Source organism: Piliocolobus tephrosceles, chromosome 14 (assembly GCF_002776525.5).
Source record: "Piliocolobus tephrosceles isolate RC106 chromosome 14, ASM277652v3, whole genome shotgun sequence".
Classification (NCBI taxonomy): Eukaryota; Metazoa; Chordata; class Mammalia; order Primates; family Cercopithecidae; genus Piliocolobus; species Piliocolobus tephrosceles.
In genome coordinates this window covers 8,032,041-8,054,445 of record NC_045447.1, presented here as the reverse complement: position 1 = coordinate 8,054,445, position 22,405 = coordinate 8,032,041, and the positions used below count along the sequence as shown (strand labels likewise).

At 49.9% G+C, this 22,405-nt stretch overlaps 1 protein-coding gene across 1 annotated transcript in view; it reads left to right on the top strand.

Annotated features, from left to right (window-relative positions):
• The window catches only part of HMCN2 (hemicentin 2), a 172,740-nt gene that overhangs the window by 6,785 nt on the left and 143,550 nt on the right, over nucleotides 1-22,405 (top strand). The window contains exons 2-4 of the mRNA XM_026457114.1: nucleotides 13,642-13,712; nucleotides 14,176-14,334; nucleotides 15,203-15,325. Of these exons, the coding sequence (XP_026312899.1) occupies nucleotides 13,642-13,712; nucleotides 14,176-14,334; nucleotides 15,203-15,325 (353 nt within the window). The remainder of the gene's footprint in view (nucleotides 1-13,641; nucleotides 13,713-14,175; nucleotides 14,335-15,202; nucleotides 15,326-22,405) is intronic.

Sequence of the window (22,405 nt, the reverse complement as noted above, 5' to 3'; positions counted from 1 at the left end):
CAGCCATTCTCCTGCCTCAGCCTCCCGAGTAGCTGGGACTACAGGCGCCCACCACCTCATCCAGCTAGTTTTTTGTATTTTTTTTTTTTTAGTAGAGACGGGGTTTCACCATGTTAGCCAGGATGGTCTCGATCTCTGACCTCGTGATCCACCCGTCTTGGCCTCCCAAAGTGCTGAGATTACAGGCTTGAGCGGGAAACAGCTTTATTAACTAGAATACAGTTCTTTTGCCTTTAGTCTTACAGACTCCATTCATTTCCAAAATTACTTAGGCCAACACCTTCTTCAGCTTCTTCTTCTTTTTTTTTTTTTTTTAAAAAATTATTTTTATTTATTTTTTTATTTTTTGAGATAGAGTCTCACCCTGTCTCCCAGGCTGGAGGACAGTGGCTCAGTCTTGGCTCACTGCAAATTCCACCTCCTGGGTTTAAGGAATTCTCCTGCCTCAGCCTCCCGAGTAGCTAGGATTACAGGTGTCCTCCACCATACCCGGCTAATTTTTGTATTTTTAGTAGAGATGGAGTTTCACCATGTTGGCCAGGCTGATCTTGAACTCCTGACCTCAAATGATCCTCCTGCCTCTGCCTCCCAAAGTCTTGGGATTACAGGCGTGAGTCACTATGCCTGGCCGCTGCTGCTGCTGCTTCTTCTTCTTCTTCTTCTTCCTCCTCTTCCTCTTCCTCTTCCTCTACCTCAAGACAGGATGGTTCACTGCAGCCTCGATATCCCCAAGCTCAGGGGATCCTCCCATTTCACCCCCAGAGTAGCTGGGACCGCAGGCACATGCCACCACGCCTGGCTAATTTCTGTGTGTGTACATAGATTTGGTAGAGGGTCTTGCCATGTTGCCCAGGTTGGTCTTGAACTCCTGGGCTCAAGCGGTCCACCCATCTTGGCCTCCCAAAGTGCTGGGATTACAGGCCTGAACCACCGTGCCCGGCCGAGCATCTTCTTTTTATTCATATTCTTCATTTGCAAAACCTTCTTGAGAATTTTATCTTTCAGATGACATATAGAAAAACTTGTCGACTTCCAAAAATTTTTTTCTACTGTGATTTTTCTTGGAATTGTGTTAAGTCTTGATTTTGGGGAAGAGTTATCATTTTCAAAAAACTCCATCGTTCTCATCCATCAGACATGCCTCTTATTCTGTTCATATTTATTTCTTTTAGTAAAGATTCATAGTTTTGTTTTTTTTTTTTTTCATAAAGATTCAGTTTTTTTTTTTTCTCACAGGTTCCACCCATTTTTTAAAAGATTATTTTAAGATAGTTTGGGTTTTGTCACTATTTTGCCCAGGATTTTTTTTCCATTACATTTTTTACAAATGAGTATTGCTTATTGCTAGTATGTTGGAAAGGAATTTATTTCATATATTACTTTTCTTTCCAGCTTCTTTTACTAAAATTTTTTTTAACTAGTTCTAATTTTTTGTTAATGTCTTCAGTTTTCTAGGTTGAGAGTCACAGCTTGTCCAAATTATAATAATGTCACTTCTTTTCCAATCAAATGTTTCACATACTTTAAGTGTTTTGTATTATTTATCAGCGAAAATTGTCAGAACAATACCAAGTAATGGTGATGGCTGCAGTTATCTTGTCTTTCTTTTCTTTTCTTTTTTTTTTTAGACTGAGTCTTGCTCTCTTGCCCAGGCTGGAGTGCAGTGATGCAACCTCAGCCCACTGCAACCTCTGTTCCCCAGGCTCAAGCAATTCTCTCGCCTCAGCCTCCCGAGTAGCTGGGATTACAGGCATGCACCACCATGCCCAGCTAATTTCCATATTTTTGGTAGAGACAGGGTTTCACCATGTTGGCCAGGCTGGTCCCAAACTCCTGACCTCAGGTGATTTGCCTGCTTCGGCCACCCAAAGTGCTGGGATTACAGGTGTGCGCCACCGCCCCGGCCATCTTGTCTTGCTTTTGATTGTGCACCACTCATCGTATGATGTTGATTCTCAGTTTGAGTTTTTGTTGTTATGTGAACGAAGATGCTTTCATTCCTAATTTTACTAAAAGAAAATAAACTCAAAAAACAACAAAAGCAAAAACAAAACAAAAAATCCAAACAAGGATGGGTGTTGAATTTTAGCAAGTGATTTTCTGCTTTGTTGCAGTGTTTATAAGATCCTTCTCCTGTTGATCTATTAATGTGACGCATTAATTTTTTTTTTTTTTTTTTTTTTGAGAGATGGAGTCTCACTCTGTCACCCAGGCTGGAGTGCAATGGTGTGATCTTGACTCACTGCAGCTTCCATCTCCTGGGTTCAAGCGATTCTCCTGTCTCAGCTTCCCAAAGCTGGGACTACAGATGTGCACTACCACGGCCAGCTAATTTTTTTTATTATTTATTATTTTTATTTTTATTTATTTATTTATTTTTGAGACGGAGTCTCGCTCTGTCGCCCAGGCTGGAGTGCAGTGGCCGGATCTCAGCTCACTGCAAGCTCCGCCCCCTGGGTTTACGCCATTCTCCTGCCTCAGCCTCCCAAGTAGCTGGGACTACAGGCGCCTGCCACCTCGCCTGTCTAGTTTTTTGTATTTTTTAGTAGAGACGGGGTTTCACGTGTTAGCCAGGATGGTGTCAATCTCCTGACCTCGTGATCCGCCCGTCTCGGCCTCCCAAAGTGCTGGGATTACAGACTTGAGCCACCGCGCCCGGCCTATTTTTTATTTTTTTTATTTTTATTATTTTTTTGAGACGGAGTCTTGCTCAGTTGCCCAGGCTGGAGTGCAGTGGCGCGATCTCGGCTCACTACAAGCTCCACCTCCCGGGTTCACACCATTCTCCTGCCTCAGCCTCCCGAGTAGCTGGGACTACAGGCGCCTGCCACCACGCCCGGCTAATTTTTTATATTTTTATTAGAGACAGGGTCTCACCATGTTAGCCCGGATGGTCTCATCTCCTGACCTCGTGATCTGCCCGCCTCAGCCTCCCAAAGTGCTGGGATTACAGGCTTGAGCCACCGCGCCCAGCCTTCATTGTTTTCATTAGTTTGCTAGGTGGGAGATGGTGTCCTGTCTTCATCTGAATTTGTCGATCGTTGGTGACCTTCCAGTTTTCTGGAGTTTCTCTCTGGCTGTCTCTGGGGCTCCTGGGGCTCCATCATCCTTCCCAAGGGAAGAGTGGATTTCGCCGGTCAGAGGTGAGGATGCAGGCGGGCAGAGAGCAGATGTGTTTGGGCCACACACTTGCCTGGGAGCTGGAATGGCTGGGACTCTGGCTGCATGTTCTGGGTTGCGTGTGTGTACATGTGATTTTTATTGTCACCCTGAATGACATTGCTATTTTTATTTTTTTAATTTGTTTTTGAGATGGAGTCTTCCTCTGTCACCTAGGCTGGAGGGCAGTGGCAACATCTTGTCTCAGTGCAACCTCCACTTCCTGGGTTCAAGTGATTCTCCTGCCTCAGCCTCCTGAGTAGCTGGGATTACAGGTACCTGCCACCATGCCTGGCTAATTTTTGTATTTTTAGTAGAGATGGGGTTTCACCATGTTGGACAGGCTGGTCACGAACTCCTGACCTCAAGTGATCCCCCTGCCTCACCCTCCCAAAGTGCTGGGATTACAGGCGTGAGCCACCACGCCCAGCCGTGACGTTGCTATTAACCAGCCTCGCCTCATGAAATAGAAACAATCAGTCCTTCTTCTGAGGGGAAAATTCACTCTCTTAACCTGGCCCTGGGCACGTCCCTCCTTGAAGGCCTGGAGGTCTGAGAGGCCTGTGAGGTGTGAGCTGGACTAGGCACGTCCCTGTCATTCCGAGGGTGCCTGATAGTCAGCCAGGAGTGGCCTGGCTGGGATAGATAACACCTCATCAAAGGGCTTTCCAGGCGAGGATCTGTGCAGGGGAGGGGTGCTAGAGAGACCATCAACCTGACCAACATGGTGAAACCCCGTCTCTACTAAAAACAAAAATTAGCTGGGCCTGGTGGCGTGTGCCTGTAATCCCAGCTACTCGGGAGGCTGAGACAGGAGAATCACTTGAAGGAGAATCCCAGGGTACCTGCAGGAGGAGTACAAGAAGGGTGAGGAAGCCACGGTTCTGAGGGCAGGAGGTCCCTGGAGGGGCAGGGGTGGGTGGGTGGGGGTGTCAGGTCAGCCTGTACAGCCTGAGCTGGTCTGGCTCCCGGGGATCCCCCATGTACCCATTAATCACTTACTCCATCGTCAATTCTCAAGGGGTCCCTGGGGGCCAGGCAGGGTGCTGGCTTGCCTTGGTACCTGCAGTCCAGCCAGAAAGCCCATGGCGAATAGCCAAGTTCCTAGGCGTCTCATCACAGCTGTGGCTGCCACAATGACATTCCTGAGGGAGTGACGTTGAGCTGAGGTGGAGAGAAGCTGGGTAGGTAGGGGAGGATCAGAGCAGGACTGGGAACAGCACTCCAGGCAGAGGGAACAACAGGAACAATGGCTGTGAGGTTGGCAGGAGTATCTCCTTGATTGAACATTAGCAGGTGGAGCTGACAGGGACACTCAGGGCGGAGCTGGGCTCCATCTCCGGGTGTTCAGAGAGAGGCCCGGGGGTGGAGGTCCCGAGGAGAGTTGCTTTCTGGTCTCCTGGACACTGAAGAGGAGGCAGATAAAGATTCTGGAGCCATTTTGGTCCTTTGAACAGAACCACCCACCCAGTTGGCTCTGCCATTGTGTCTGTCCCTTGAAGGTGTCTTCAAGGGAATCACATTTGCCCAGACTGGCTCAGGGGCTATCAGAATTCTAGCAGGCTTGACATCACTTTCTCCAACCCGTGCCCTTTAGAGATGGGATAGCTGAGCCCTGGGGAGGGGAGGTGGTTTGACGATGGTGGTGGCTGAGTGCGGGACCTGCCTGCGGTCACTGCAGCTGGAGGACGGGGCTATATGGATCCAGGACTGGCTCCAAAATTCCAGCCCCACTTGGAGAGAGAAGCAGGGGCAAGGCAGGCCCCAGGAAGAGGCCTCAGCCTGAGATATTTCTGAGACTGGGTTCTGAGTGCCTGACTGCAGCCTTGACCGTGTCCACTGGGACACATGAAGCTGGGCGAGGGGGTGGGGCACCACGTGGGTGAGGGGTTGGGCTGCTCCACGCATGCGTGCTCCTCACATGTCTGAGACAGTTCATGGGGCTGGCCCCACACCCTCCTCTTGCCCAGTGGAAAAAACCCGGCCTGTGGAGTGATGGTTCCAGGCCAGGCTTCTGGGGCTCATGTGCTGGAAGGCAGCTTGAGTGGAGCCAAGGTCACGGGTTTAATCATCCCTGCAGCCGGCAGGCCTGCTCGGAGCGACTGCACGCCACATCTGCCCAGCTGTTTGGCAAGTGCCCGCCCTCAGTCATGAACCTCCCTTCCTCTGCAGGGACAAGACAAGGGTCTGGGGAATGAGTTCTGAGTGTCTGCAGCCTCATGGGTGGTTGACAGCTTGCACTGGGGTCAGACTGACCTAGATGGACTCTCATTTCTACTGCTTCCTAGTTGTAATTCCTTGGGCAGCTCACTTTACCTCCCTGAGCCTCCATTTTCTCATCTACAAAATGGGGATAATAAATAGTAGACCTCATAGGTGTTGTAAGACTTTTATGAGCAAATGCATGTCCAATGCTTAGCACAAAACTTGGTGCTTAGTAAACATCAAAACAATGGTAACATCACCATCACCACCATCGTCATCATCACCACCACCACCATCATCACCGTTTGTGGTGGCAGTATAGTCAGTGGCAAAGGGAACAGGCATTGGAATGAAACATTTGTGGATCTGGACATTGTACAACGTTGAAAAATGTTTTTCCAAAATTCATGTCCTTCCTGGGACTGCAGAATGAGACCCTATTTTCCTTTCTTTTCTTTTCTTTCTTTTTTTTTTCTTTTTTGAGACGGAGTTTCACTCTTGTTGCCCAGGCTGGAGTGCAGTGGCGCGATCTCAGCTCACCTCAACCTCCACCTCCCGGGTTCAAGTGATTCTCCTGACTCAACCTCCTGAGTAGCTGGGATTACAGGCATGCACCACCAAGCCCGGCTAATTTTGTATTTTAGTAGAGACGGGGTTTCTCCATGTTGGTCAAGCTGGTCTCGAACTCCCAACGTCAGGTGATCCACCTGTCTTGGCCTCCCAAAGTGCTGGGATTACAGGCGTGAGCCACCACACCTGGCCTGAGACCCTATTTTCTTTTTCTTTTTCTTTTTTTTTTTTTTGAGCCTGGGCAATAGAGTCTCAATGCAATGGCGCAATCTCGACTCCTGCAACCTCCGCCTCCTGGGTTCAAGTGATTCTCCTGTCTCAGCCTCCCGAGTAGCTGGGATTACAGACGCACGCCACCAGGCCCAGCTAATTTTTGTATTTTTAGTAGAGACGGGGTTTCACCATGTTGGTCAGGTTGATGGTCTCAAACTCCTGACCTCGTGATCCACCCACCTCGGCCTCCCAAAGTGCTGGGATTACAGGCATGAGCCACCACACCCAGCGACCCTCTTTTCAAATAGGGTCATCTCAGATGTAATTAGCTAAGCCACGATGAGGTCATACTGCCGTAGGGTGGGCCCTTAATCCAATATGAATGATGTCCTTGTAAGAAGAAGAGAAGAGACAGACACCCAGGGAGAAGGCCATGCGATGATGGAGGCCGAGATCAGACTGAAGTGTCTGCAAGCCAAGGAGCACCAAGAGCTGCTGGCGTTACCAGAAGCCAAGAGAAACACACGGGGCACATTCTTCCTCCCAGCTTTCAGAGCAAGCACGGCAATGCTGACCCCTGGATTTGGAACTTCCAGCCTCTAGAATGGCGAGAGAAGAAATTTCAGTTGTTAAGCCACCCACCCAGTTTGTGGTACTTTGTTACAGCAGCTCCAGGAAACTAGTATAGACATTAACTAGCAATTACTAACGGTTGGACTGTCACCAAGGGCATTGCTTCTGTACGTTCCAATCTTCAGTTGTAACAGGGAGACATTAATAGGACTGAGCTAAAGCTTGTAAAATAAGAAGTGCTCACTGCATAGAAGCAGTTGTTACCATCACCACCGCCACCACCATCGTCATCGGTATCATCAACATCAGTATCGTCATCAACATCATCACTGTCAATATTATTGTCATTTTCATTGTCATCAACATCATCATCAGCAGCAGCAGCATCAACTTTGTGCTAAGAAGGGCAGCGTGTTAAGACCTAAGGTTTTTGGGATTTTTTGTCCGGGGCCAGCCCTGCCTGGATAGGGTGAAAGAGGGAGATAACAAACCTGCACGTTGTGCACATGTAACCTAGAACTTAAAGTATAAAAAAAAAAAAAAAGGACTCAGGGCCGGGCATGGTGGCTCACGCCTGTAATCCCAGCACTTTGAGAGGCCGAGACGGGCGGATCACGAGGTCAGGAGATCGAGACCATCCTGGCTGACATGGTGAAACCTCGTCTCTACTAAAAAAATACAAAAAAAACTAGCCGGGTGAGGTGGTGGGCGCCTGTAGTCCCAGCTACTTGGGAGGCTGAGGCAGGAGAATGGCGTAAACCCGGGAGGCGGAACTTGCAGTGAGCTGAGATCCGGCCACTGCACTCCAGCCTGGGTGACAGAGCGAGACTCCGTCTCAAAAAAAAAAAAACGCGGGGGGACTCAGTTGCCTCCTCTCATGGATGAGCCCCCATGGGGCCAAGCCAAGCATCCTGCCCTGTTTGTCCCGGTACCTCACTCTCCATCCTGCTGGAAGATGGGACTTGAAATGCCGCCCTTGCCAATGGCTCCCTGTCCCGGGGAAGCTTCGGGATGGTGATTGATAATAGTGCAGCAGGTCCCAGCAATGACAAATGAAGCCATGAGCCAGCCTTAATTAATGACAAGAAGGCATTCATCTCTGTCTCGTTGCCTGGAGTTACAGGTTGGAGGGTGGTAGGTGAGCAGCAAGGAGGACAGACAGGGAGTAAGCCTCCACATCCCCTCCCTTTCTTGCTATCTTGGAAGCTGGCCCTGCCCTGGGAATGATGGGAATGGTCGGCAGGAGCTAGCTCCCAGGGCAGGTTTGGGGATTGTCTGTTCAGAGATTGCATGGGGATTGTGTGTGTGCGTGCGTGTATGTGCACGTGTCTGAGTGCACGTCGTGCGTGTACATGTGCATTCTCCTGAGAAAATTCTTTTTTCATAGCTTGGGGCAGACATCAAAAAGCTCTTGCCTTCCGTCTTTGCTGGGGCCTGCTCTCTATGTCCAGAGGAATCTCAGACACCTTTGCCGATCTGGCCAGTGCCCCCTGAGCGTGGCCAATCTCTCCACATGTTCAAGGAAATCGCGTTTGTTTTCCTGCCTTGTTTCAGATCTGTTTCTCTGGGCAAGGGCAGCAACGTCCTGTGGTGGGAGGGCCTGGGGCTCGAGTGGGCCGGGCATTTAGCAGTATTTGTTGAGTGTTAACTGAATGCCTGGCATTGTGTTGGGCACGGAAAGTAAAGATAAGTGGAACTTGGGTCCCGACCTGTAGCTGCTCAAGCAGGATGGGATTCATTGAGAAGTTTTTCATTCATCCTTTGGACAGTATTGATTCAATATTTATTTAAGCACTTACTGTGTGCCAGGCACTGAGCTCGGTATGAGGCCTGCCGTGGTGAATGACAGAGATAGGGTCACTGCCTGTGTGATGTATCCAGCCAACTCTTGCCCCAGATCTTCCCCCCGACATGGAGGGGCTGTCTTCTCTCAGGGCCTCAGTTTCTACGTCTTTAAAAAGATGGGGGCCTTCAGATCTCTCCCTCCTCAACATTGTTGTTTTGTTTTTTTGAGATGGAGTCTTGCTCTATCACCCAGGCTGGAGTGCGGTGTCACAATCTCGGCTTCCTGCAATCACTGCCTCCCAGGTTCAAGCAACTCTCCTGCCTCAGCCTTTTGAGTAGCCAGGATTATAAGCATATGCCACCACGCCCAGCTAATTTTTGTATTTTTAGTAGAGATGAGGTTTCACCATGTTGGCCAGGCTGGTCTTGAACTCCTGACCTCAAGTCATCCGCCTGCCTCGGCCTCCCAGAGTGCTGAGATTACAGGCATGAGCCACCACACCTAGCCCTCAACATTGTTATGTTTGGCACATAGGTTGTGGTCAAATTGGATTTTCTGAAGTTGATTCTTGCTGAAGGCAAAATGGTGAAAGCCGTGGTAGGGTAGAATGATATCTTCCCAAAGATGTGCCTGTGCTGATACATAGAACCTGCAAATGTGTGACCTGTCATGGTGAAAGGGACTTTGCAGGTGTGACAAAGTCATGGCTCTCGAGATGGGAGATTGTCCTGGATTATCTGGGTGAGCCCTTTATAATCACAAGGGTACTCATAAGAGGGAGGCAGGGAGCTCGGAGTCAGAGAGGGACCTGTGACAACAGCAGCACAGGAGAGAGACAGACACCCTGCTGCTGCTTTGAAGATGGAGGAAAGAGCCATGATTCAAGGCTTCTAGCAGCTGGAAAAGGCAGGGAAACTGATCCTCCCCTAGAACCCCCAGGAGAAACACAGACCTGCCGACACTTGGATTTAGGACTGCTGGCTTCCATAAGTGTGTGTTGTTTTAAGGCATGAAGTTTCTAGTAATTTGTCATAGAAGCAACAGGAAACTGAGACAGAGGCCAACCTTAAAATCCTTTCCAGGGCTCTCTGGTCCAGGGGATCCTTGCTATTAAAATGATGTTTGAGCAACTTTCTGGAAATTTGCTCACACTTGTTCAATGAAAAGAATCAGGTTAGAAATAGTATGTTATTTATACTTCAATAAAAATCCTGGTTAAAATAGTATGTATTTTTGGAAGTTATATTTATACATTTAAATATATTAATATAAAAATTGAAGATTATACACAAAAATGAAAATTATTATCTCTGGTTGGTAGAAATACAGCCAGTTGGCCGGGGGCGGTGGCTCACGCCTGTAATCCCAGCACTTTGAGAGCCCAAGGCAGGTGGATCACGAGGTCAGGAGATCGAGACCATCCTGGCCAACATGGTGAAACCCCGTTTCTACTAAAAATACAAAAATTAGCTGGGCATGGTGGCAGGCGCCTGTGATCCCAGCTACTTGGGAGGGGCTGAGGCAAGAGCATGGCTTGAACTCAGGAGGTGGAGGTTGCAGTGAGCAGAGATCGCACCACTGCACTCCAACCTGGGTGACAGAACGAGACTCTGTCTCGTTCAAAAAACAAAAAAAAAAAAAAATACAGGCAGTTGTGCCCCTTCCCTTTCTTGTTTTGCTTTGTTTTGTCTGTCAGGAATTTCTATGTCTAGTTCTCTGAGAGCAGGAGTTAAGAACAGCTCTGTTCTTGAGGTTGTCCAGACCTGGGCTCATATCCCAGCACTGCCACTTATTGGCTGTGTGTCATTGGACAAGTTACCATTTCTGGGCTTCCATATTCTCCTCTGTAAAAATGTGGGTAAGACTTGGACCCCGGCACTTTGGGAGACCGAGGTGGGTGGATCACATGAGGCCAAGAGTTTGAGACCAGCCTGGCCAACATGGCGAAACCCTGTCTCTACTAAAAATACAAACAAAATTAGGCAGGCATGGTGGTGCACTTCTGTAATCCCAGCTACTTGGGAGACTGAGGCACAAGAACCACATGAGCCTGGGGACTGGAGGTTGCAGTGAGCTAGGATCGTGCCACTGAACTCCAGCCTGGGTGATGGAGTGAGACTCCGTCTCAAAAGGAAAAAAAAAAAAAAAGGTCTGGCGCAGTGGCTCATGCCTGCTGTAATCCCAGCACTTTGGGAGGCCGAGGTGGGCAGATCACCTGAGGTCAGGAGTTTGAGACCAGCCTGGCAAATATGGCGAAATCCCGCCTCTACTAAAAATACAAAAATCAGCCAGGTGTGGTGGCAGGGACCTGTAGTCCCAGCTACTAGGCTGGGGCAGGAGAATCACCTGGACCCGGGAGGCGGAGGCTGCAGTGAGCTGAGATTTCACCACTGTGCTCCAGCCTGAGTGACAGAACAAGACTCCGTCTCAAAAAAAAAAAAAAAAAAAAAAAAAGACTTGGACCTACCAAGTGCTAGGAGGAATTCAGTGAGCTGATACACAGGAAGTATCTCAGGGCATGGCCTGGCGCTTACAAGGTATTTAGTGACTGTCCTTATCATTCATGTCATGTTAATTTCTTTTTACAATGAACATGTGTGATTACCTAACAATGAAATAACCAGCACTGAGTAAAATGATTGCTCTTCTTAGTCAAAGTAGAATTTGAGGACCTCATATTGAAGCGAGACTGTCTTTGACTTCACTGTGTGAGAACACCCGCTGGAGCCTGGCCAAGTGCACGCTCAAGTCAGCACATCCTCTTCCCATTTGCTGAGCCTTTGCTCCATGCCAAGCTACGTGCTAAGCTCCGTGCCAGGGGTTTAGCTACCTGGCTTCACTGAATTCTCACAGCGATGGTTCTTGGTCAGGAGAAATGGTGGTGTTACATGCCTCGTTCTACAGATGAGGAAACTGAGGCTTGGGGCAGTGAAGTGAGCTCTGCCCGAGAGGCCGCATAGCCCAAAAAGGATAAATGAAGGATTCCAGTCAGACCTGGCTGAGCTCCACGATTGAGGACTGAGCTGCTGCAGTTGGGCTGAATTCGTTACTGTGGAGTTCAGAGGAAAGGACGTGGTGGTGATGGCCCGGGCAGGCGAGGGAGGGCAGGGTGGGACAAGATGGAGAAACACAGGGCAGAGGGGCAGGGGCCCCGGGGAAAGCTGGCGTCAGCTCATCCTTGATCACTGTGAGACATGCTGGATAATTCTACAGGCTTTCCTTTCTAAGAAAGACTGAGATCTGCCGACTTGTTGCTGAGAATGAAAATTTGTTTAGAGCGACTGGAACTTAGAATTGCTGAACTAAAAATAGTCTGTTATTAGAGTTCACTGAGGCTGGGCACAGTGGCTCACACCTGTAATCTCAGCACTTTGGGAGGCTGAGGTAGGTGGATCACTTGAGGTCAGGAGTTCAATACCAGCCTGGCCAACATGGCGAAACCCCATCTCTACTAAAAATACAAAAATCAGCTGGACATGGTAGCACGTGACTGTGGTTCCAGCTACTTGGGGGGCTGAGGCAAGAGAATCGCTTGAAACTGGGAGGTGGAGATTACAGTGAGCCAAGATCACGCCACTATACTGCAGCCTGGGTGACAGAGCGAGACTCTATCTCAGTAAATAAGTAAAATAAAATAAAATACATAGAGTTCACCGAGGACTCAAATATTTTCCTAAGAAACCTAATGTCCACACGACCTTGCACAATCGCCACTATGTGCTTATCCACAAGGCTCTCCACAACCCCAGCCCTGCTGTCCAGCACTGTTAGTGTTGTCTTGTGTTGGCGTGGATCTCCATTACTGCTATTTAAAAAACAAAACAAAACTATTAGAGAACATTTCAAATATATACAACATAAGTAGAAGAGAATACTGAATCTCCATGTACCCATCACCCAGCCTCACCAAATATTTAACAGCCCCGTCATTCTCGTCTCGCCTGTACCTCCTCCCACCCCCAACCCCTACTCAGTGATCATTTGTTCTAGTGCTTTGCTTATAGGGTAAATTTACATACATTGAAATGCTCCGATCTTAGCTGCACACTTTTGACAAATGATACACCGAGGAACCCACACTCCTATCACAATATAGAATGTTTCTATCTCAGACAGTTCCTTCCAAGTCAAGCTCCTCAGGCAACCTCTGTTCTGTTTTTCTTCACCTTAGATTAATTTTGACTGTTCCAGAACTTACTATAAATGGAACCATATTGTATGTGCTGTTTTGCGTCTGGCTTCTCTCGCATGGGAGGCACCCCTGTTGTTGCCTGTATCGTCAGTCGTCCTGTCTTATTGCTGAGGACAACCTGGTTCTGTGAATTTACCAGTTTGTTTATCTCTCTACCAGATGATGGACATCTGGCTTGTGTCCAGTGTTGGACTATTGTGAACACAGCTGCTATGAACCTTTGAGTACAAGCCTTTGTGTGAAAATATGTTTTCATTTCTCTTGGGGACATACCTAGGTGTGGAATGGCTGGACCCATGGTAGGTGCATGTGTAACGTTTTAGAAACTTCCGTTGTCTTCCAAAGAGGTTAAACCGTGTTGCGTTCCCATAAGCAGTGAATGAAAGTTCCAGTTGCTCCACATCCTTGCCAACCTCAAATGCCGTCAATCTTTGTCATTTTTATTGCTGTTCTTTTTAAAATGAGCTCATCCATAGATGGGGTTTCTGGAAGGTTTTTCTCTTGTTGAGCAGCTGGTGTTGGAGAGCTGCTGTGTGTCCCAAAATGGATTGTTTGCTTCTCGTGTCTTTGTCTTCCTGGAATTCCTTCCCCACTGAGTGGCAGCCGGCGGGATGGTGGAGGTGGGGGTTCTTAGGGGAGTCTTGGTGACCAAAGGTTGGGTGCTGCTGTCCGGGGTGCGGGGAGCTAGGGCTTGCCCTCTGCCTCACCTCTGCTTCCCTGGAGCTTGGTCTCTGCTTTGGCGCTGGGCACAGGGCAGAGTGGTCTGACCTCGCTTCCTGGTCTGATCCTGCAGCTCCGAGAGCTGCTTCCTAATCTCTCCCCGTCTTGCGTGCCAGCCTCAGCTCCTCTGAGCATCCATCCTCGTGTCACTGCCAAACCAGCCCACCGGGCTGTGTGTCTAGGAGTCCCAGCCCATCTGGGCATCCCTCTCTCTTCTCCACAGATATTGGCCCAGTGACCCTCACAGCGGACCCCGCGATGTTTCAGAGGGAGCTGAGAGAACTCTATGTGCAGGTGGGCACTGTTCCCTGACCCTCTGTCCCACTCTGTGTCCCACCAAGAGGGTTTGGGGAGGTAGCTTCAAGTGACTCCCTCTTGCCCAGCCTTTACCTCTCCCTCCTCCTGGGCAAATGTATGGCTTCCTTAGGCCATCTGTTAGCTGCTCCCATGGCCCCCTCCATCCTTGCCCACTCGAAGTACTTGGCACGGTGCTGCGCTTATTGGTGTAGTGACTGCCTTCTGTGGGGGTGGGCCCGTGTCACTCTTGCATGGGTGAATAAATGAATGAATGAATGATGCTGCTTGCCTACAGTTAAAGCAGGTTGGATGTTATATCATGTCCCTGGGAAGGAAGTGACTGGTTGGGTGGGTGACAGTTCAAAGTGACTCCCAACACCCAATGGTTTTGGAGGTGTCCCTGGGTGGGTCCCATCTGGAGGAGTCAGGTGGCAGCTGCTGACACGTTCCTGCCCTCCAGGGAGGTGGTGACTGCCCGGAGATGAGTGTGGGGGCCATTAAGGCTGCCGTGGAGGTTGCCAACCCCGGCTCCTTCATCTACGTCTTCTCGGATGCCCGCGCCAAAGACTATCACAAGAAGGAAGAGCTGTTACGTCTCCTGCAGCTCAAACAATCACAGGTGGGTGAGCCAGCTTTGGGGGCCTGAGTGGGGTCCCCCAGGGGATCCCGAGGAAGCTGGGGTCTCTCACGCCACCTGAGCCACCACCTGGAGAGAGAGCTGTGCACTTCTCTTCCACAGCCTTGGTCCAGCCTCTGCCATGCGTGGCCAGAGCCTCGGAACCAAGTTGGCCCAGGAGGTGTGAGTGTGCCCTCATGCTCTAGGCCCAGGCCAGCGTTCACACTTCCCTGGCGCAGCTTATTCCTGATGGAGACCACACCACCTACTCCTTTCATCCCCATCAAAGTCCAGGCAACCCATCTTCCTCCCGGCATCGCCTCTGCTCCTGGTCTCTGCCATTCATGTCCCCTTTGCCATTGTCTCAGGGTTTGGAAGACCTGTCAGATCCCTTGATTCTGGCTTTTGCAGTGAGGGCTGTGAGACGGGACGTGATCAAGGGAGGGAGAAGGGCCAGCTCTTTGGCATCCTTGGGCAAGATCCAAAGGGCCGAGACTGCTTTTCTGCCACCGCGTCTAGAACTTGCTTGGGTTCTTCAAGGTTCTTCTAACTCTGCAGCCTCCAGGGGCCACTCTGAGATGAATCGACTTCCACACCCTTCTTTGTTGTTGACTCAATAGCACTTCCCAATATGGAACTACCTACTTTTCCTGGCCCTGTGCTGAGCACTTATCCTGCATCGGCTTCTGATCCCCGTGAGATGGGTACTTCTCTTTTCCCTTCTATTCATGTGTCACGTGTCATTCTATACATGTGCCAGACAGAGGAAAGGGCCCACTCCAGGTCACTCCACCCTGGTCGAGGTCCTGCTGCTCACCCCTGAAGCAGCTGGCCAGGGAAGTTGAGAGCAGGCTGCATGTCCATCTTCCAGGTGGTCTTTGTGCTGACGGGGGACTGTGGCGACCGCACCCATCCTGGCTACCTGGCCTATGAGGAGATCGCTGCCACCAGCTCTGGGCAGGTGTTCCACCTGGACAAGCAGCAAGTGACAGAGGTGAGCACCGGGAGGAGGCACCATCCCAGAGCCCGTCACTTGGGCATGGTGAGGACATTGACCATCCCTATGGCTCCAGATGGTTGAATGGCAACCAATCCCCCAGAGATGCAGGGATATGTAGATAGCTGAGCAGCGCTGGGTGCACGCCTGTGGCAGGCACAGGAAGCGCCGTGCTCAGGTACCACCATATCATCTCATCTCGCCAAACCCTTCCACCTGTCCCAAAGGCGGGTGCTTCCCTGTTTCCAGGCAGAATTGTGCAGGTAAAGAGGCTGAGGCTTGACTCAGCCCCTTGGGATGGCCTGGGTTCAGCAGTTGGTCCAGGCTGACAAGGTGGCCCCAGAGAATGTGGCAGAAGTATGGGTATGGGGCATCTTCTGAGTGTCTCCCCAGAGTCAGGGAACCTGGGGTGGCTGGAGGAGCACAGGAGCTCTCAGGTTCAGGCAGTGGTGCTGGGCACTGGCCAGGGAGGGGCTGGCTTGCTGTGTGGCCTACGGTGCCAGGATGTGGGTTCACTCAGAGCCCAGTGTTCCGCAGGCACCTGCCGCCCAGTCTTGCTGCTGGACAGGGGTCTGTCCTTCCTCCCCTCAGGGCTCCCTGGTATCATCCTGTTCAGGGCTGTCCCTGCGTTCCCTCCACCCCACACTCCCATCCCCTCCCAGGAGCACAGGGTCCTTCCACGAGCCAGCTGGGAAATGATTAACAATGCTTTCTCTGGGAAGGACAAGCACGCCCATTTCCATGGTGTAAATACTCCCACCTCGGCTGATTCCAAGTCAGAGTTGGGAAGTGATGCTGACACTCAGCTTTCCTGAGCCTACACCAGTGGCTCCCACACACCACTGGATTCCGCTCAGGCACACCTCACAACCAGGTCCCTCCTGCTTGTCCCCTGGAGAATATCCAGCCCCTTATCTGACCCCTCTGCCTTTCTGGTCCTCCTGTTATCCCTTTGCCCAAACTTGTTGCTGCCCTGCTGGCTTCTCTGCTGTCTCTCCAATGTCCCACATTCCTCCCCACCCAGAGCCTTTGCTGGTGCGGCCCGTTCTTCCAGCTCTTCTTCTCTTGGCTCCTTCTCACCTTCCCAGTCTTGGCTTCAGCGGGCCTCCTCACAGAGACCCTCCTTGATTTCCTGTCTAGATTAAGTCTCCTATCTCTTGAACCTGGGAGGCGGAGGTTGCAGTGAGCCAAGATCACGCCATTGCACTCCAGCCTGGGCAACAAGAGCGAAACGCCGTCTGATAAAAAAAAAAAAAAAAAGATTAGGTCTCCTTCTGTGCCCCTCACAGCTCCCTGTGCTACTTTGCATAATCGTAACTTTATAACTGCGATTATTAAATGTCACTAGGCTGTGAAGTCTCCAGGGGCTGGACTGTGAGTCCCGATGGCCACGGCCTTCCCAGCACTTTACATTTCCCAGCTCAGAGCAGGTGCTGGGTAAATAGCTGGTGAATGGACAGGGTCCCTGGTGCCCAAGTCCCTGGTAAGAGGAAGGAGAGAGAGGCAGGGTGTCTGAGGCGGGCCTGGCCGTGGCCTCAAGCCAGTCCTGCTTTGTTGCCTCTGGGAGAGGGTTTTGTGTGTGTATATTTACGAGCTGCAGAGAGCTATCTCCAGGGATGTGTTTAGATTAGCGTGCCTTAACTCCCTGTTGACAGATGGCGTTTGTGGTTCTCTGCGACACTTTAGGCTTCATTTTTTGGCGTATCAGCCTACCCTGGCACTGAGTCACCCAAGCAAGGGTGGGAGGCGTTTCACAGTGGAGGCATGGGTTGGTTCTTGCTTTTGGGGAAAACTATCTGGCCAATTGCATGGGAACTGGGTTCCTGCCAGGTGCAAATCAGACACAGGGCAGCTGGGCAGATTGATGGGGGCCACTCACCCAGGTGTGAGGCTGGGCTGTCGTAAGCCTCTTCCCTGAGTCTGGGAACCTGGATAAGTCCACTACTCCCGGTTGTGGTGCCAGCTTTCTGCTGTGAGAGTCTGGCCGGGCAGCACGCGCCTGACTCAGTAGGACCACCAGTGGCTAGAATTGGCTGCCTCTGGGTAGGGGCCTGGATCCCTCTCCTTCCTGGACACGGAGCTCTGTCGTTCTTTAGCTTAATGCCTTGGACCTAGCCCCTTCCAGATGTTCCCAGACATTCGGCAAGCCTGGGAAGGTGCTGGGCAGCCAGGGCTGTGGTCACCCTCCCAGGAGAGATGAATGTTGCCTTCACCCTAGCCAAGGGGCCTCCAGCTGGGAGAACTCCCCAGAAGTTGCAAAAGGCTCTAAACAGTGCCTGTGTCGTTAATCCTTTTACCTCTTCAGAGCACATCCAGTGCAGCCCAAGAGGCGTCATGCACTCTTTTCCCCTTGTTTACTGAGGCCCAGGCCAGGTGCAGCTCTGAGTGCTGGTGCGGAGGTGGCCATCAGTCACAGCTGGGGCTTACTGCTTTGGAGCATTTCACTTTTTTCAATTGTGAAGGTGGCCTCACTAGTACCTGGATCACCCCTTGGGGTTCCAGGGTAACTAAAGGAAGGTGAGGATCTCTCCCTGGCAGGGGAAATTTGGAGCCTTTACAATCATTAAACAGGCAAGGGATCATGTCAGAGGCAGGTAACGTGGTCCGTTGAACCTGCCCCAAAGGTGTGCATTTTTTATTAAATCTTAGATAAGTCCAAGCACCTGCTGTGCCAGCACAGCCTTCCCCAAGTTCCCCGGCAGACACACAGCCCAATACAGTCACCAGCCCCAAGAGTGGTGGGGGTGGAGGTGGCAGAGCTGGGCAAACCTGCCTGTCCTGCAGCTCCCCTGTGCCTGGGAAAGCCCCTCCATCTTTTTTTCCCGGGAGGACATTGGACCCCTTGCCCTCCTCTGCATCCCCCACCCCACAACTCACAACACACGTTTCAGCATGGCCAGTTCTGTGGGCTGGGAGCCTTCCCATGTTCAGCACTAGCAGGCACAAAGGGTGAATTGCCCAGGTTCTGTGCATCTGCTGGGAGAGAGGTGTGCTTCTAAGACAGTAAGGGTGGGCGGAAGATGGGGGGAGTGACGGGGAGCTGCTGGGGGAGCATCTGACCAGGTGACTCTGATTAATTGATCAGCAGGGGCCCAGAGATGACCTCATCCTGGACCCCTCCCAGGGGGAGGTGGTTAGGGCTTGGACTCCAGGGCTAGAGGCCTGGCTTCAGGCCTTGCAGCCCTGCCACTTACCTGCAGTGTGACCTCCAGCACAGTCCTCAACCTCTCTGGGCCGCACTTTCTTCTCGTGTGCAGTTGGGTTAACGAGAGCCCCTACCTGGTGAGATGGTAGCTAGGGTGAGAGGAAGCCATGCACAGGAAGCCCTTGGTAAGATGGCTAAATGCCATCCCACCCCCGTGTGCTTCAGTGTGGAGCCCAGGATATGCCCCTCAGTTCCATCAATGCCCCCTGAAGAGTAGGAACTCTCTCTGGAAAAGATTCTCTGCTAGGGCGAGTGAGTGCCCAGGGTACCCAGCTGGCAAGGGGCAAAATCCCCAGACTAGGGTCCTCTCTCTGGCACTTCACCGTGAGCCTGCTGGCACAGCGCCTGGGACCCACAGCCCCATCCTCAGTGTTCTCATCTCTGCCTCGGAGGCCCATTCACCCCTTGGCTTTCTTTCCCTGCTTCCTCAGCCGCCCTGGCTGTCAAGTGTTCTGGGACGATCCTTGGGGATGATTTATCTGCTGCGAAGGGCCGAGCAGCAGCCATCTGGCTGGGGTAGCAGTGCCAGATTTTTCGTTCCTTCCCCATCGGTGACAGAGATGAGCCCCAGTGCATTGCAGGCTCGCTGGCCCCCCAGACCCTCTAATGTCTGGAAGCCATTGCTTTCGCCAGCTAAACATTGAACTGGCTTAATGAAGGCTCTCTGCGCCGGAACCCTGGGGACACCACAGGCCGAGAAGGCAATGCCCCCCCAGGCCTGGCCCTACAGGGGTTCTGGCCCTGCTGTGGGCAAAGGGTCAGCCCCCCAACTCCCAGGTGGGGTTGTGCTTACAGGGCAGGCCATCCTGTGGGTCACTGGCTTTCTGCCTTGTGTCCCAGCCTTCTCTGTGGTTCAGTAGCCTGAATTGCTGAGTATCTTCCCTCCATCAGAACATCCTAGAGCGAGCTTGTTACAGCAGTTATGACACAGTAGCGGGTGTCACTCCTCTGGGTAATTGTCAACTGGTGCTTTGCTCAGTGACGCTTCCCTCCTGACCCCTGACAAGACCTGGCTCGGGCGAAGGGGACGGTGGTCACGGACCTGCCTCTTTGCTGTTGGGGGAGTTGCCTCACATGCTCGGCCGGCTTCTGTGGGTCTCTCCAGCTGGGAGTCCTCAGCCGCTACTCCCTTCTGTCCACCCCCACATGGACGAAGAACCTTGTCCTCATTCCTTGGCTAAGACAGGTGGGACCTTTTCAAGAGACACATTACTTAGAAAGCAAAGCAAGACACAACAATGAAGTAGCTCCAATTATAAAAACAGATGCATTTTCAGAATACAGAATTCTTATCATGTGATAGTTGAAATCTAGCCATAAACTTCTAGGCACGTATCTTCTAGCTCAGTCTGAAAAAAAAAAACAAAACTCTCATTTTCCAATTCTTTTGATTCCTTTCCCTTTTGTAGAAGATCGCATGGTAAGCAGAGCTGAAGGACTATGATATTTAGAGCAAGAATGACCAATAAGTAGCATGCAAGACACCACTTTCAAAACCCACATTTGTGGCAGACATTGCTAATCAATCACAGAACTTTTTCTACTTGAGGCTGAATGTGGCTTTGCCTTTCTTCTTCAGACAGCTTTTCAGGAAGCGTTTCCAGTAGCTTGGAGTTGGCAAGCAACAGTATACCACTGAATGCAGTGGCACGATCTCAGCTCACTGCAAACTCTGCCTCCTGGGTTCAAGCGATTCCCCTGCCTCAGCCTCCCGAGTAGCTGGGATTACGGGCGCCTGCCACCATGCCCGGCTAATTTTTATATTTTTAGTAGAGATAGGGTTTCACTGTGTTGGCCTGGCTGATCTCGAACTCCTGACCTCAGGTGATCCGCCCGCCTTGGCCTCCCAAAGTGCTGGGATTACAGGCATGAGCTACCGTGACCGGCTGCATACTTGTTATTTTTAAATGACTTGACTTTAATAAAAAAGTACTATGAAGAATTTCCAAGGTACAGAAAAGTAAAAAGAAAACACCTACCAACTAGATTCACCAATTGTTTACATTTCTGCTCGACTTGCTTTATCTATCTCTTTATACTTTTTGCTGAATCATGACACCTTATCCATAAATAATTCAGCATGGATTTCTGAAAAAAGATAGTCTTCAACATAACCCACAATATCATCTAATAAAATTAATGAGTTTCCTAGTATCATCCCATACACAGCCCATGTTCAAATTTCCCTGTCTTCAAACTGTCTTTGATCACAGTTTTTGTCAAATTAGGATTTCATCAAGGGCTGTGCGTTTCTTTTGGTTGTTATGTCTATTAAGTCCTCTTTGGTCTGAAGCCATCAGCTCTTTTTTTATGACACTAAGCTGTTGAAGAGGCATGGATTCGTACCCTGTCCCATGTTCTAGAGTCTTCTGATTATTTCCTCGTGGTGTCATTAACTTTTTTTTTAATCCCCTGTGTTTCCCCCAAACTGGATGAGTCCAAAGGCCTGATTCGATGAAGGCTGACCTTTCTGGCAGGAATATATGTTTCCTAGTTGGTGCTGAGTGTGTCTTCTGTTGTATCACACCAGGAAGCAAATAGTGCCTGAGCATCCCATTATTACTGATGATAAGTTTGATGACTGGGTGAGGGTAGCGACAGCCAGCTCTCTGCATGGTTGGGCCGTGTTTTTGCCTTTATGACTCAAGTGGTCTGTAGGGTAATGTTCTGGCTCTGTGTGGACATCTAGTTCCCATCAACCTTTCATCTAATAGTTTTAGCATCCACTGAGGACTCTTGCCTGAAATGATTATTTCATTAGGGGCTGCAAAATGATGATTTCCTAACTGCATCATTCCTCCCACATTTATGAGTGGGCATTCTTCCAAGAAGAAGAACTTTTATGCATCAAAAGTGATGGATGATTTGGTTTCTCTGAAGTACAATTTCTATTGAAAAGGCATGGAATCATACTTAATTCTTTCTCTTCAATTAAGGAGTGACTTCAGTGGTGTCAGGGGAGGTTTTACTGTTTTGAATTTTGCTTTCTCTTTTTTGAGTACCATTATGTGCACATGGATTATATTATTCAATGTGTTTCAATTGAGTACAGTTATTACTCTTTTTTAGGTGCAAGTTGTCCCAAATTTAGTCAGTGGGAGCTCCTTCAAGCTGGTTCCTATGTCCTTTTGATATGTCCTTATTTGTCTTTGAGAACTTCTTTGTTTTATGGAATAACCCATCATCCCAGGCTCACCTTATAAATTGCCTGCCCCAGACCTGGAATTAGCCATTTCTCCAAGGAACCCTAGTGGGGAAAGGTATTTAGAAACCAAGATCTGGGTACTGGTGGTGATCATTGATATTGAGACTTTGGGCCATCATTGCTTCTGGATCAATTGCTCTATTTATATCTATCTATCTATGTATCTACCTACCTACCTACCTACCTACCTACCTACCTATCATCTATCTCTATCTGGAGAACTTATACTGATATTTCCAATTCAAATTTCACATTGTGAATCTTTTGCTTAGCTCATTTGATTTTATACTTGCAGCTCTCCCTTACATTTGTTTATAAGAAAAAAATCTTGATTCCGAAAATATTAACATCTTTGCTTATTTGCTTTATATATCCAACAAGATACATAAAATGGTTTCAAAATCCCAATGCTGATAGTTCTTCCAAATTAAATCTATTAACTAAAGACTTTTTTGTATAGTTCTTGTCCTCCTACTGAGAAAGGATAGTTGAACCACTGGGTTCAGAATTCACTTGGAGTTTTTCTTTTCTTTCTGTGGTTGTGGTATCAATTTTATGGTTGAGATCATTGTGTTTCAGTTTTAGGGTCTGCACAGGATGGACGCTCTTTGAGATAACTTGGCCTGGAAAGAGAAGGTTCAGACTTGAAGGGGCCCCCTTCCTCTCC